Below are 14,434 nucleotides of genomic sequence, written 5' to 3'. Positions count from 1 at the left end.
AATGGAGGTAGTACAACCAGTGAAACTGCTTGTGGAAGTGAAATGGGGTGTGGAAGGACTGGAGCTGGTTAATTTGCTGGAGTTTCAGCAGTTTTTTTTCCACTGCAGGAGCCACAGACTGCGGCTTTGATGTCATGGGGCTGGATCCGTGTGGGACCTCCATTATCCACCTACACGTATCACTGTAAGGTCTCTGGGCGCATCTCATGGCACGGCCGGTTTGTGATGGGGATGGGCTGTAATGGACGGGCTGTTTTTAACGTCGTTAACCCAGGATAGACTTCCCGACTTGAGATCAGATAGCCCAGTATTGGTCCTGATCCATCAGCCTGCCTTTCCGTCTGGCTGCGTCTGGCGATGGTTAATCAGCACACGGGAGGGGGGGGGGGTGTGAGGGCTCAGCCCGGTCCGCCTCGGAACTCGCGTGGGCCCGGCTGAGCGCCGGGTGGGCCGGGCGGGGGGGGCGCAGCCCGTGGGGACGGGGACGCTTCTGGGAGCGGCTCTGCCCGCGGCACCCGTCGCGCCTTTACCCGTCAGGGCCGGGCTCCCCTTAGCACCCTGCGGGCAGAGTCATTCAAATTTAGAAGAGTGAATTTAAATTCATGCAAATTCGGTTCCTGGGGGAAGCGATAAGTGTCTGCGAAGTGCCCCGTCGCCCTCCCGCACGGCGGGCCCGGGCAGATAAGGCGCCCTAAGCCGCCGGACCTCGGGTGGGGGGCGGCCGGGGGTTTGGCCCGCTGCTGCCCGCTGCCCCTCGCAGCGGGGGCCGGGGGGGGGGGGGAGGTTGCCGCTTTGACCCCGAGATGCAGCGCGAATATATTCCCTTTGATAATGACTTCCCAAGGGAGACAAAGAGCGGGAGGGAAGAGGAAAGAGGAAATTTGACCGCGGTGTTCACGGTTACATTCACGGTGCCGGAGGGGAAGCTGCCCGCCAGCCTTTGAAGCCAAACCACCCGCCTCTCGGGGCTTTTTATGCCCACGCGGGGGGAAGGTAGAAGTGAGGGCTGGCAGTTGTTTGTCCAAGGACGTTTAGAGAATGCCCCCGTAGCCCTCGGTGTTACTTTTTTGTGCATGAGCTGGGGGTCGGACGCCTGTCTCTCGAGATGTGCCAAGGGAGGCAGTGATGGACATGATCTCGTTGTGGTCCTCGGCTCCGGATTGATTTTTATTTATATGCAGCGATCTAGAACAAACGTTTCCCCGTCCTTATCCGAGTCATTAATTGCTCCGTGCACTTCGATACCCGGGCAGGGTCAGCCCGGGGCGGCCCGGAGCACGGCGGAGGGTGGGGTGGGAAATCTATTTCGGGCTTAAACAAGAACAAAAGCGTTGTCGCTAAACCACATTGTCCGTATTGCTGCTGCAAAAGCTTGGTCCCCCCGGTGGGCAGGCGGCGGGGCCGGCGACCCTCCCTGCCTCCAGGTCTGTGGCAGAAGCAGCTCCCCCCCTTCTCTCCCTCCCTCCCCTGCCTTGGGCAGCACTTTGAAGGGACGAGGGCTAGTGGGACAAATTCCTCCCGCCGCCTGACTGAGGAGCAGTGAGGGGCGCACTGCGCGGGGGACGCCGGGGATCGGGGGGAGCGCCCCGGGGGGCGGGAGGTGACAGGCGCTGCCGGTGCCGGTCCGGGGTGCGTTTGGGGAGGAGCGCTCGGGAGGCAGCTCCTACCCCCTCTTGCAGCCCCGGGGGAGGGGAGGGGAGGGAGGAGGGCGGGGGGGGCGGCGCAGGTAGCTGTCCCGTCGCGCTCCCAGCAGGCGGGACGAGGAGGGGAAGCGGCGGCGCCGCCCGGCAGGGACAGGGCAGGAGGAGCCCCCCCCCCCCCCTCCTTTCCTCGGCGGGTCTGTGCCTGGCGCTGGCCGCTCCTCCGGACCTGCCCTGGGAGGGGAGACAGCTCCGGCCCGAGGTGAGCACCGCGCCGGGGATGCTGCGCCCCGCGCCCCTCCCGCCGCCGGGGAGCTGCGGACGCCTCGCCGGGTCTGTTGGTCTTTACGGCCCCGGGGACAGCGGAGAAAGGGGCTCGGTTTAAACAGCGAGTGCAGCGGGGGGGGCTCGGGGTCGGGTCCGCAGCGGGCATCGCCTGTCCTGCGCCTCCTCTCCCGGCTCCGCCAGCAGCCTTGCCACTCTGTCGGTGCTGTAAAGAGGTAATTTGCGGTTACTCGTATCCGCTCTCCCAGCTGGGTGGGGGCCGGTGCCTTTATGCAGCCGGTGGGAGGCCGGAACGGGGGGACGTGGGGGGCTGGGGGGGCCTCCGACCCGCCCCAACGTCCTTGAAACTTGGACAGGACGGGAAAACCTCCACCTATCCTTTAGAGAGCTCTGCCTGCTGAAGAAGGCATCGTCCCGGCTCCTCCGAGATGAGCGCGTATGGCTCAGCGTGTCTGTCAGAATAAACCGGGCTATGCGCGGAATTTTGTTTTTAGAACTCCAGTCTTGTGACTTATTGAACACTTTCTTGAAGTGTTTTCTCTGGAAACTTGTCTCAAATGAGGGCTGTGAGCCCTAACAAAGAAGGGTGTTGTTCGGGAGCCAACAGGTGACGGGGTGAAACCTGAGTATATGTGTACATTGGAGTAAAGTCTGACTGCTGTTTAAAATAGAATTTAAAAAAAATCAATGGGAGACTGTAAAAGGCAAGATTTCTTTCTTTCTAAATCTGTACACCCTCTTAAGGAGAGGGGGAAGCATCCGTGAGAATGCCGCTTCCTCAGCTAGAGGTTTGGTTCTTGCCTAACTGCAGCGTGCGCTTGTATTTCCATCTGCACTATGCAGCGCCAAGCATAATACATCCAAATCAGATGTGTTGGCGTGGGGAGATGCTTTGTCACGCTGCTTCCTCCCTTTGTTAATGCAGGTAGCCTGTCTTTGCAGTATGGCTCGTCAAAAGAACGTACCCTGAGACAGATCGTTTGACTTCCAGTTGGAAAATTGGTCTTTGCGCTAGCATGTTAGAGGAGGAAAGCAGTTAACTCTTCTGTCAGTCCTTGTATATTGGCTAACAAAAGGCAAAAAAGTTCTTACTTACAGGGTCCATCTAAATGATGTTGAATGAACAAGTATACAGTCTTCATTCCTTCCCTACTGCTCTGAATAGTAGAGTTATTCAAAGGACCCGAAAGCTGAAGAAGTTGCTGTGTCCTAGTGCTGATACAAATTCTGCTCATCAGCTCTGGATCCAGATTTCCCAAGTACAGAGCTATAGAGTTGTCTGTAAACGTGTTACTTGTCCTGTAGCTAGGGAATGATCACTTGTGTAATACGTAATAGTTATTTTATTGTGGCTTATTGCTACTGTATTACACCCTTCCTCTTCTAATGTAGTTATCGTGCACCAGGGATTAAATAAGCAGGTGAATGGGCTGGCCATGCTAATCTTAACTCGTTGAGCCTTCATTGTGAATGGATGCATGTGATATGCATCTTGTATCCCCTATAGCCTTGTTAACAAGCCTTCTAACAAAAAAGTTGTTAAACAATTTGCCCTGCAGGACAGAGTAAAACAGCAGGGGATGGGCAAGGAGATGTTTGTCTAACTGTGCTCACAAATCATGACCTCTTCTATCTGGTCAGGGGTGAACATAATCAGTGAGCTGGAAATCCTAGCACAGGGATAACCTTCATACAGGGTTCAGCAATAGCTTTGCTCTAAGTTTGATATCCTAATATTTTATGTACACATGGGTTTGTAATTAGGAGTGTAGTTTGTCTTCACTTCTAAGAACTTTGTCATAATATGGTTGTTTTAATACATCCGTGGAAAAAAAAAAAAACATTAATTGCTTTTCTTTTTGAATCAAATTTAGCTGTTTAATTCAATTATGTTATTCATAGTTGTCAAGCTGCCAGTGAAATACGTCCTTGGAGGCTATGAAGCTTTTTTTGAGAGGTACTATTTGAACAGAGCTAAAACCTCAAAATGTTCCGCAAACTTTAAGAAAGCAAAACAAAACATCCTTGCTGTGTTTTGTAGATGTCATGGCAGGAGTAAAAAGACCACCTTTCTACTCATCCCTTGGAAAGCATTTATTTTTTCAGCTGTTGTTTATATTCATTTGAATCCTCCTTAGGATGTAATCATTTTAAACAGATCACTTTGAAGGATGAGTGCGGTTGGGGGGCGGGGAGGAAGAACCCTGTCGTTTTAAAATGCAAACCAAATTACACTTGAGCAGGAGAGGAAGGAGAACTCCTAAACAAGCAATTGCTAAAATAGTTGTGCGGATAGCCTGCTGTTAAGCTGGGCTGGTTTAGAAACCTCACTCTCAGCAACAGCACAGTATTTGTGACATGGCCATATTGATATATGGTGTACTGTCAGTCATTTTATAGCTGGCTTAACATTAGCTCTATGGTAGCGTTTTTCTTTTAAAGTGAATGCTGTCCTTTGAGTGATCTCGGTTCATTGAGATTTATGAACCCTGCTTTAAACATTTCCAATTGCCTTATCTGGGGAGGAGCACTCTGACTGTAAAGTTGCATTTTACAGTTGGAGGTGAGGTGTATTTTTCCTTTGTTCTCCACCAGCCATGCTTTCAATCTGTCCTGTATCATTAGGAAAATGGGCCTGTGGGTCTGTGGTTTACTCTTGTTGGAGCTGGAGCGCGTGCTGTCTGAAATGGATGGGTCAAGGGTGACCCAGGCAGGATCAGTCCGTGTGGAAAAGCAGCGTGGTCTTTCTCGTACCCAATGCCTTGTCTTCTGTTGGAATTAGTATGCACTTACGTACCTTTGCTATACTTGAAATCCCAGCATTACCCAGTGTTGCTTTTTGCCACATGGAAGAGGCATGTAGCTTTAGTGTTCAACAGTCCTCAGAAAAGTTAGCAAGTCTTCACACATTCAGATTTTGGTTTGTTTCCTTGTCTTTCAAGAGAAGAAAGTAAGTCAGAGAGTTAGGTTTTGAACTTAAGGAGAGAGGTTTTTGAACAATCAATATGAAGCAATTACTCAATTACCTGTGTGCTTATGAGTGTTGGGTGTTGTGTGAATGGGCTGGGGTACACCCTGCTCCACTGCCCAGGGACCAGCAGAGCTGAACCTGTCTCTTCACCTAAATTACATTTCAGATCTGCTTCCTGCTGTGCGGTTGAGGTCAGGTTGCCTAATGAAATGTTGGCAAAGACGTTTCACCTAGTGACTCCTGTTCCTGGGTTATTAGGCAGGAGTCAGTTCTTGAAAAGTGATAATTTGACCAACATAGGTTCTCGTGTTGCAATGCCTTAAGAGTTGGAAATAGCAGCTTAGGTGTCAGTGAGCGGCACATTATTGTAAACCAGATATCTACCCCTTTCTGAAGGGAAATTGTAAAACAGTTCATCTACTGCTAGGATCATCTTGGAAGGACCTGGGCTTCTCAGTGATACTCATCTTAATCTTATATTTAAGAATTATTTGGGTATAGATGATGCAGGACACAAGCTGCCAGCTTGAGCATCCCTATCCGACTGCAACACTCTGCACTGTTGCCTTTTTTTGCTAGAACGAGTTCTTAACTGCATCACAGGTTTCTTCTGTCCCTCCTTCCTAGCACCCCAGTTTTATATGAGCAATAACAAAAACATACCTGATGCCTGACTTCATTTCCACTAGCATCTGGAGAGGGGAAACAGTTTTATATCACTTGTCTTACCATTTGTTTCTGAAGGAAATTAATTCAAGGGACGTAGCATGTATCAGGATGTCTGTCTTTCAATTTTAAATATATAGGATTGAGCTTTTAGGGTTTAGTTTGGTTTTACTCACTTTCCTTGACAGAGGAAGATGTAATATGGTGATGCTAAGCTTGGAAGCTGAGAGGAAGGTGTAATATGGTGATGCTAAGCTCGGAAGCTGTTTTGCTAATCTTCTGTTGTTCAGCTAGAGTAAAAATTCAGAAACTTGCCTGACAGCTCACAAGCTTTGTAGAAATAGCCTGTTCTCAGAGGGGAGGTTGGCAGGTTTGCTTGCCCAATAAAATATTAAATGAATCTTTTTATAACAGTGCAGCTATGTGTTGGCATCTTAGCAGTGCACCAAAAATAGTGCATGTGTTTTCAAACCAGAAGTTTTTAGAGTAAAGTTAACAAGTTAATTTTTTTGAGCGCTAGCCCAGAGGAAGAGTTAAGTAATCTCATCTCTTTTTATTGGGTGTGGGAATGTATAGATGTATTGAAAATGGGGGTAGATTGACTATGTAATACTGAATATTGTCATTTCTCCGAGTTTGTAGCTTTGGATGCATGTGGCCACTTTTTGTGGAGCTGGTTTGGGTTTACGTACTGAATCAACAGAGCCTGGCGCTAACCAGTACCTCTCGTTTGAAGGAGGAGAAACTCCCATTGAGTAACTAGCAGGATGCTCAAGTACATGGTCTTAAATCTTTCTTCCACCTGTGATCTAGGAGCAGCTTATTTTCTCTAATATGGTGGTGATGAGACTGGAAATGTAATGTGGGACCCACCAGAAGATTTTAGATTGCTCTGTTTTTTTGACGCACCAGAAATGTTATATGTCAAGGAGATGATTAAAATTTTTTATAGCTCAGATCTAGCACTGACAAAATCTCATCTGTGTTTAGATGAATGGGTGAAAGAATTGCCTAAAACAGGGAAGGCACAGCTCATGCGTAATGCTGTACTGTAAAAGCAAGCTTGTTTTTAGACAGACATCCTCCCAGCGGTCAGGATGTCTGTCATGGTAGGATACATCCTCTCTGCTTTTGGTTATCTGTATTTCACTGAAATTCCTGGTCTGAATTTCCTAAAAACTTCTGCTAGAATTAGTGTAAGATACTTATCTTAATAAGCTTTTTACTGCAGAATGCTATGGATGTTGGTGAGAGCCACCTTTGCCAGTTTTAACCTAGAATGGTCCCACTGATACTAAGCTTTGCAGGCTTCATGAATCAACAGAAGCATCTCCCTGTAGGGTTTTAAATTAACAGAACAATCATGATGTATTTTACAGAGTCTAATCTGGCATAATTGGATCTCAGATATTTAACTGGACCAACGCCCTTCCGCTCCGATACAGCTAAAACAAAGTTCTCGGAGGAATCCAGCAGACGCTCACTGCTCTGTGCCTACTTTGAGAAAAACAGGATGCTACTTGCACAACCCTCTTTCCCCAACAATTTCTTTAGTTTTTGACAAGTGGTTGTCATGTCTTTTGTGTTACTAGATTGGTGGTAGTGATGACTTCAGGAAGAGCTTGTGTCATTCCTTTTGTTAGTATCTGCTCAATGAGTCTCTCCTAGATACACCTACATATAACCAGTGATGTGAAACAAGCAGAAGTGTAAACGACGAGAAGTGTTAATATTGAAATACATTGTGGTTGCCAAACATGGTAGTGTGTGTCTAGTTTGCTTTTTCTTGAGTAATTTAATTTTCATAACTCTTTTAAGCACTTTTGAATTGCTTGTAGCGAGTTGTAATGACGCTTCAATCATTTATTGTTCTGGGCAACATAAGGAATACTAAACTGTTGCAAGATCATTTACACTGATAATTAGTTATTGCATGTTCCAATTTATTCAAGCTCTGTTAATCTCTTCCTCCAGATCAATCCTTGATGAGCTGCAGCTGAAATATTTAACGCTTCACACTTATGCCATTGGAGATGGAGCCCAAAGCCAACAATCTTGTTTTCGGGTGTCAGCGAAGCTCAACGTCTGATGATGACTCTGGCTGTGCCTTGGAAGAATATGCCTGGGTCCCCCCAGGCCTCAGACCAGAGCAGGTACCAACTGTGCTTCTGCATTTTAAAAATAAGCCTTGTAAGGACTGTGTAAGGGAGTGATAGGCTGCCTCTACAAGTCTAACTAAATTCTTACAATGTATAAAACTTAAATTTGTCTAGAACTCTTCACTTCTTGTTTTGTTTCCTATTCCAACGAGGCTGTGTTTAGGGGGCTTAAAATCCTCAACACCAAGGAGTTTTATGTTCCAAAAAAAAGTTCCCAATCAAGATTTTTCAATAAATATTTGCCATAGAGGTATGTATCGTAAAGTCTAAAAGCAGTACAGAATTTTGCTTTCTCTTTGAAATAAGTTATTAGGTTAAATTAAAGCTCATGGCATACCTCGTGGCATTGTGCAACTTGGCCAGTACTTCACTGCACTTGTACAACTCTTTAAATAATTAGGCATTTAAAATCTAGAACGCGTATGTTATTACAGCACACATAAAGAAAAGTGTTCTATCACTGGGACAAGTAGTAATGTATTTTACGCTTGTTTAAATAGTTGTATGCCTGCCATTTGTTCATGCCACAATTTCTCTTGTGTGATCTCTGGAGCTGGCATTTGTGGGTTGGTTGAGCTGTTCCTTCCCCTCTCTCCTTTATCTTGTATAACATAATGGTAGAGGAAATAAAAGTTAAATTATTGATGAGCAAGTTGCTACAGGAGATCAGAATGAACCTCTCATGGTATTCATTTACTTGATGATATTGCAGCTGTGCTGAAGCTGTGTACTTGGTAATACCCAGAACTCAGACTTTAGTGTGAAAGGGGTAGAGTGGCTTTGTAACGTTTGTTCATGGAGGCAGAGCAATCCTCCTTCAGCTGGCAAGCTAATACACTCCATAGTTAAAACGGTGCAAAAGATGTCTCCTTTCTGCTATGCAGAGATTTTCTTAATCATGAATAAAGCAGCAAGTCAGCAGGAATGGCAAATAATGGGCTATTTTTAGGGAAACTCTTTTTATCACTTACTTAAGCATATATGAGAATCCTGATAAATCAGACCTTAAGGCAAACAGCAAGCTAACATTCTGCCAGAACAATTAAATGCCCTAAAATATCCTCATAATCCAGCTAGCTCAAACTCACTAAAGATTTTTTTTTCCATGAAGAATGACTTATTTTGAGAACAGTGCAATAAACTTGAGAAAAGGGCATAAAGTATCTCTAAAGCTTCATTTCTTACTGCGTGTTGTTATCTTTTCTTGCAGCTTCTCGAAATACAGTCAGTAGTAAGTGGACTTACAGTAGACTTCTGATGTTTAAATGTTGGTTAAATGAAGACCAAGTCATGTTTCCTACAACCTTTCCCATATAATTTTGATTGCTTCCTGACTCAAGTGACTGATTACTGCTTCTTTTTCATCTGTCTTGCACAGTAATAAGCTGTTGACCTGAGCATTATTTAAATCTGGATGGCAAGTAATATTTTTGCCAATAGTCAGCTCTTATTTACAGCCCCAGGCCTCGTGACAAGCTGGAAACTGCATAGGAAAAACAATAAATCTGTAGCTGTTCCACAAAAATATTTTTTGCCATTGGGCTTTGTCATAGTGTTCATTACAGCTTTCCTGTCATAATTTTCTTCTGAAAAAAAGAAGAGGGGAAAAAAAAAGCGAAGATTGATAAGTGTGTACACGTAATATTGATTTCTTTATCAAAAACATGCAGCCCCTGAAAATTTTGTAGTTAATTTGCATCTGATTGAAATGTGTCTGGATCCAGCCTTCTCCCAAGGGAAGGATGTTTCCACTTTTTTACCAAAGCCCACATGGAAGCAATGAAAGCTGATGCTTTGGGGTGATCCTGATCAGCAGGAGACTAGAAAACAGCTTTTGTCTCAACAATGTGTAAAATGCAGAGAACAAATTAAATTTGTTTATATAGTGGCTGTTTTCTGGAAGGCTTCATGCCTTGTGTGGTAAATTGCAGAGGGAAACTTGGAATTTCCACAGGGTTGTTGACCAGCCCTGAAGGGGGTGGGAATAATGAGAACATTAAATGTGCATAATTTATGATACCCCCCTAATTGTCACTGCAAATTGCATTCCAGAAAAGCAATTCAGCAGCTGGGTGCTAGTTTTATCAGAGACAATTCAGGTTTGCTGAGCTGGTTCATCTGGGTCACGTATTTTCAGCACAAACCCTGTCACAGGTCTAATGTAGCATAACCTCCTTCCTTCATAAACGAGACCTGAGATAAAACAGTAGCTGAAGGACACTTGCAGCGCTCGGGTGATGTGTGTCCCTCGGTCTGAACTCTGTGTTCCTCCTGGTCAGGTCCAGCTGTATTTTGCCTGCTTGCCGGAGGAGAAGGTCCCTTACGTTAACAGCCCTGGAGAGAAACACCGAATTAAACAACTTCTTTATCAGCTGCCACCCCACGACAATGAGGTAAATACAGAACTTAAGATGCACCATCAGGGTTTACCTCTCCCTGGCAGCTTTTACGTGGAGAATTACCTACCTGTGTATTTATTACCAGCCTAAACGGTGGCCTGCAGTGGCATCTGACCTATAGAGCAGCACGGTGTGTACACTGAGTCCATTGTTTAGCTGTCCGGTTGGCTTGTGTGCAGATAAGAGCTGTCTGGAAAGACACTGCCTTTGCTTGTTAGGGAGGTTGGTGTCACTGCAATAAACTTCACACAAGTTGGTTTTATAGTGTTTGCAGCCACCCACCAATTACCAGGAACCTACAAATTCCTGGAATTGCATTGTAGTGCACAAAAAGGATGCTTTGTGATAGTAAACGGTTTGCATCTCAGATATGCAGTGTAATTTGGAGTAGAAGTGGAAATAACAAACAAGCCCTTTGTAAGGAAAGGGGGCGGGGGTGTCAATACTTAAGATCTTGTGTATACTGCAATACTTAGTTGTGGACACTTAACCGTAAATCTAAAGGACAATGTTATGGCTGATTTAGGTTCATTCCATTATTTTAGGATAGCAGCAGGTTTGGGTTTGGCTTGTTTTAATCTTATTTGTTGCCTAGACAGCTTCTCAGTTTAGTATGGTGGGGTTTTTTCCTGTAACGCAAAAATCTGCGCTAGTTTTGTGTTGTGCCATATTAGCTAAATATTAAGATTGTAGAGAAGACAAGTTGGAAAAATTTAATGATGATTGCCAGCATGCCTGATGAATTTCTTGCATATAGGCACTTACTAATCTGTTACTTTAAAAGCTCAGTATTTAAAATAAGTTCTCCTGTGTTTTCACTGGAAGGTGAGATATTGCCAGTCTTTAAGTGAAGAAGAAAAGAAGGAACTGCAGATGTTCAGTTCTCAGCGCAAAAAGGAGGCACTCGGCCGAGGCACTATTAAACTACTCTCAAGAGCAGTGATGCATGCAGTTTGTGAACAGGTACTACTACTGGTGCCACAAGCCAACTAGCGGGCTGAATAATGTAAAACTACAGTATCTCAATACTACCTGTTAGTTTATCTCTCTCTCTGTCTGAACAGACGCACAAAAAATTTTTTTTGAAACTGCATGTAAATAGGAAGAAAGTAGTGCTTGCTTAAGCAAAACACAACCTTTGATATTAGGAATACACTGAATCTTTGATATATTTTCTACTCAAAAAACCCTATTGCTGATTCATACTAAAGTAATGACAAATGCAAAACAGGCATACGCTTAAAAATATTATTCTGTGTAAAATAAAATTCTAGTCGCAAAAGTTTTGTTGATGCAGAGAGCTTGTCTGGACCAAAATTGAGAATATTTTTTCCCTCTTGTCAGAATTTTGGAATAAACCCTGCATATTGGATTTGGTGTTTTAACTTAGTTTAAGTGCTAGAAGCTTACTAGTTTGGAATGGGAAGTGTGTTCACTTTCTGGTTTTGTTCCTAGTGTGGTACAAAAGTAAATGGCGGTGAAGTTGCAGTTTTTGCCTCGAGAGCTGGGCCTGGTGTGTGCTGGCATCCCTCGTGTTTTGTGTGCTTCACGTGTAACGAGCTGCTCGTTGACCTTATTTACTTCTACCAAGATGGGAAAATTCACTGTGGCAGACACCATGCTGAACTTCTCAAACCTCGATGTTCAGCCTGTGATGAGGTAAATAATTCACATTTTACAGCCAATCTACATAGCTGCTGTTGTTGAGTTAACAAACTGCATCACTCACTTGGGCAATTACTAACTTCACATGCATTCATTTAAGAAGTAAGGACTCTGGTGCATAGGTGTATTTGAAAGCTGAGGGATGTTTAATTTCTTGTCAAATTGGTGATATTACAAGCAACGTGATGGTATTTAGAAAGCACATACCTGTGTTTGTATTTAGAATTGAATGAATCCTGTAGATTGAATTAGAAAAGGATCTGTACAAATATTCCAAAATATCATCCTGATAGCAGCTTCTTTAATTGTTGAGTTTTTATGTTCTTGTTTAGTGTTTTGCTTTAAAAAGTATGTTTTTTCTTAATTCTTTCCTCTTTAAAGAAAGATTAGAATGCTGCAGTTGCTATGGGAGATTATTGTCTCTATTTTTGTATTCAAAAGGCAGCTAAATAAAAAATAAATTTAGTATGTGAACTGCACAAAGAGGATGTTTTGCTTGTTCTGAGTCGCAAGGTGAGCTTTTGGCTGCTTTAACTAAAAGTTTACTTTTTATCTCTGAAAAGATAATTTTTGCTGATGAGTGTACGGAAGCTGAAGGTCGCCACTGGCACATGAAGCACTTCTGTTGCCTTGAGTGTGAAACAATCCTGGGTGGACAGAGATACATCATGAAGGATGGGCGACCATTCTGCTGTAATTGTTTTGAATCTCTTTATGCAGAATACTGTGAGACCTGTGGGGAACACATTGGTAAGTATGTCCTTTTTAAGCATTAAACTTAGTAATTAGGGGAGAGCCAAGTTATGAAATAATTTCACATTCCAGAAGTGTGGATTGTGCAAGTGAAATTTTTAGAGAAACCCAAAGCATTGCCTTTTCTCCCATTCCAGGTGTTGACCATGCTCAGATGACCTATGACGGACAGCACTGGCACGCTACAGAGACTTGCTTTTCTTGTGCCCAGTGCAAGACCTCTTTGCTTGGCTGCCCTTTCCTCCCAAAGCAAGGGCAGATTTACTGTTCCAAAACCTGCAGCTTGGGAGAGGATGTTCATGCCTCCGACTCTTCTGATTCTGCATTTCAGTCTGCTCGATCCAGAGATTCCAGGAGGAGTGTTCGCATGGGAAAAAGCAGCCGGTCAGCCGACCAGTGCCGCCAGTCTCTCCTCCTGTCACCGGCCCTCAATTACAAATTTCCGGGCCTTTCAGGCAATGCTGATGATACTCTCTCTCGTAAGCTGGATGACTTAAGCCTTTCAAGGGAAGAGGCAAGCTTTGTTAATGAAGACTTCTGGAAAGGAAGAGTAGAGCAAGAAATGCCTGAAGACCCTGAAGAATGGGCTGAACATGAAGACTACATGACTCAACTTCTTCTGAAGTTTGGTGATAAAAGCCTCTTCCAGCAGCCTGCTGAAGTAGATATTAGATCAAGCGAACACTGGATTTCTGATAGCATGGTTAAGAGCAAGTTGGACTTGAAAAAAAATAATCCAAGCCTAGCAAGTAAGAAGTATCAATCAGACATGTACTGGGCCCAGTCACAAGATGGCTTGGGTGACTCAGCATACGGCAGCCACCCAGGCCCTGCCAGCAGCAGGAAAATCCAGGAACTAGACATGGAACATGGGGCATCAGGATACAAACATGACCAAACACCATGGTATGGAGGTTCACTTGAATGTTTGTCTGACCTGAAACAGCAAGAACAAAGTGTTCGAGACTCAATGGATTCTTTGGCTTTGTCTAATATCACAGGTAATGGGGGAAAAATGAATGGTTTTGATGGAGAGGTCAACCAAAGCATGCATGTTGGTGTATTTTGGACTAAAGCTTCATATCTCTGGTTTCTAAAAAGCTTTAGTAGTGAGATATGCGTGTAAAGTAGGCAATAGCTTTTATCAAGCACACATTCTTCCACAAGATACGTTTCTGCTTCTTAAATTCTATTTAAATTCTTCTCCTTTCCTTTTGATTTCTCTTTCCTTTGCTTATAACAAAAAAAATCTGTAATGTTAAACAGAGTAAGAATGGTCTTGAACTATGCATTTTTTACATACAAACCACCACTTTAAGCAAATCAAGATTTATTTTTTTCCATACCTTAAGTACAAGAAGTTGCATTATATACTAGGATAATATTAAAAATAATCTGCAAAACACTTTAGGTAATTTCCTGATTTGCTTGTAAAAATATGTAGAAAATCTGAAAGGATGGTAACCTTCTTAGCCTTAGGAAATGAGGTTTATGAGATTATCTTTCTCCATTGACTAAAGAGAAACTGATAATCCACTTTTGTGAACCTCCTTGTCAGACATGATTGAAATTAGCCACAGGGATAAAAGTCAGATATGCAAGAGAGAGAGGAGAGAGAGAGAGAATTTGTGTGTATTGTCCTATCCTCTTCTCCATTCCTTTCCTTCTGTAATCTGAATTATCGTAGCTACTCATGTAGCTCAGGCCCAACCACATGGTGCATTGCCCAAGCAGTAATGAAGGAACTGAGGAGGGGAGCTTGGTTCAGGGGGCACGGGAGGAAGAGGAACTAGAGGTATTGCACCTGGGAACGTCACAGGGCAGATGACGCTGTTGTTGTGGGAACGAAGGGTCATTGGACACAAACCAGGCCAGCTTACTGCTGCTGATTTTTGG

At 44.2% G+C, this 14,434-nt stretch overlaps 1 protein-coding gene across 2 annotated transcripts in view; it reads left to right on the top strand.

The window, feature by feature from the left end:
• PRICKLE1 (prickle planar cell polarity protein 1) overlaps nucleotides 1–14,434 on the top strand; it is a 65,912-nt gene that overhangs the window by 48,760 nt on the left and 2,718 nt on the right. The window contains exons 2-7 of one of the 2 annotated variants that reach the window (XM_075744823.1): nucleotides 7,537–7,715; nucleotides 10,001–10,114; nucleotides 10,946–11,083; nucleotides 11,576–11,779; nucleotides 12,349–12,535; nucleotides 12,676–13,539. In XM_075744823.1, the coding sequence (XP_075600938.1) occupies nucleotides 7,584–7,715; nucleotides 10,001–10,114; nucleotides 10,946–11,083; nucleotides 11,576–11,779; nucleotides 12,349–12,535; nucleotides 12,676–13,539 (1,639 nt within the window). In that variant the 5' untranslated portion in view covers nucleotides 7,537–7,583. Of the gene's footprint in view, nucleotides 1–7,525; nucleotides 7,716–10,000; nucleotides 10,115–10,945; nucleotides 11,084–11,575; nucleotides 11,780–12,348; nucleotides 12,536–12,675; nucleotides 13,540–14,434 lie in introns of those variants that run through there. The other variant, XM_010306763.2, reaches the window with a different exon arrangement.

The sequence above is a fragment of the Balearica regulorum genome, chromosome 1, assembly GCF_011004875.1.
Source record: "Balearica regulorum gibbericeps isolate bBalReg1 chromosome 1, bBalReg1.pri, whole genome shotgun sequence".
Lineage (NCBI taxonomy): Eukaryota > Metazoa > Chordata > Aves > Gruiformes > Gruidae > Balearica > Balearica regulorum.
This window is presented reverse-complemented; position numbering and strand designations above follow the sequence as displayed.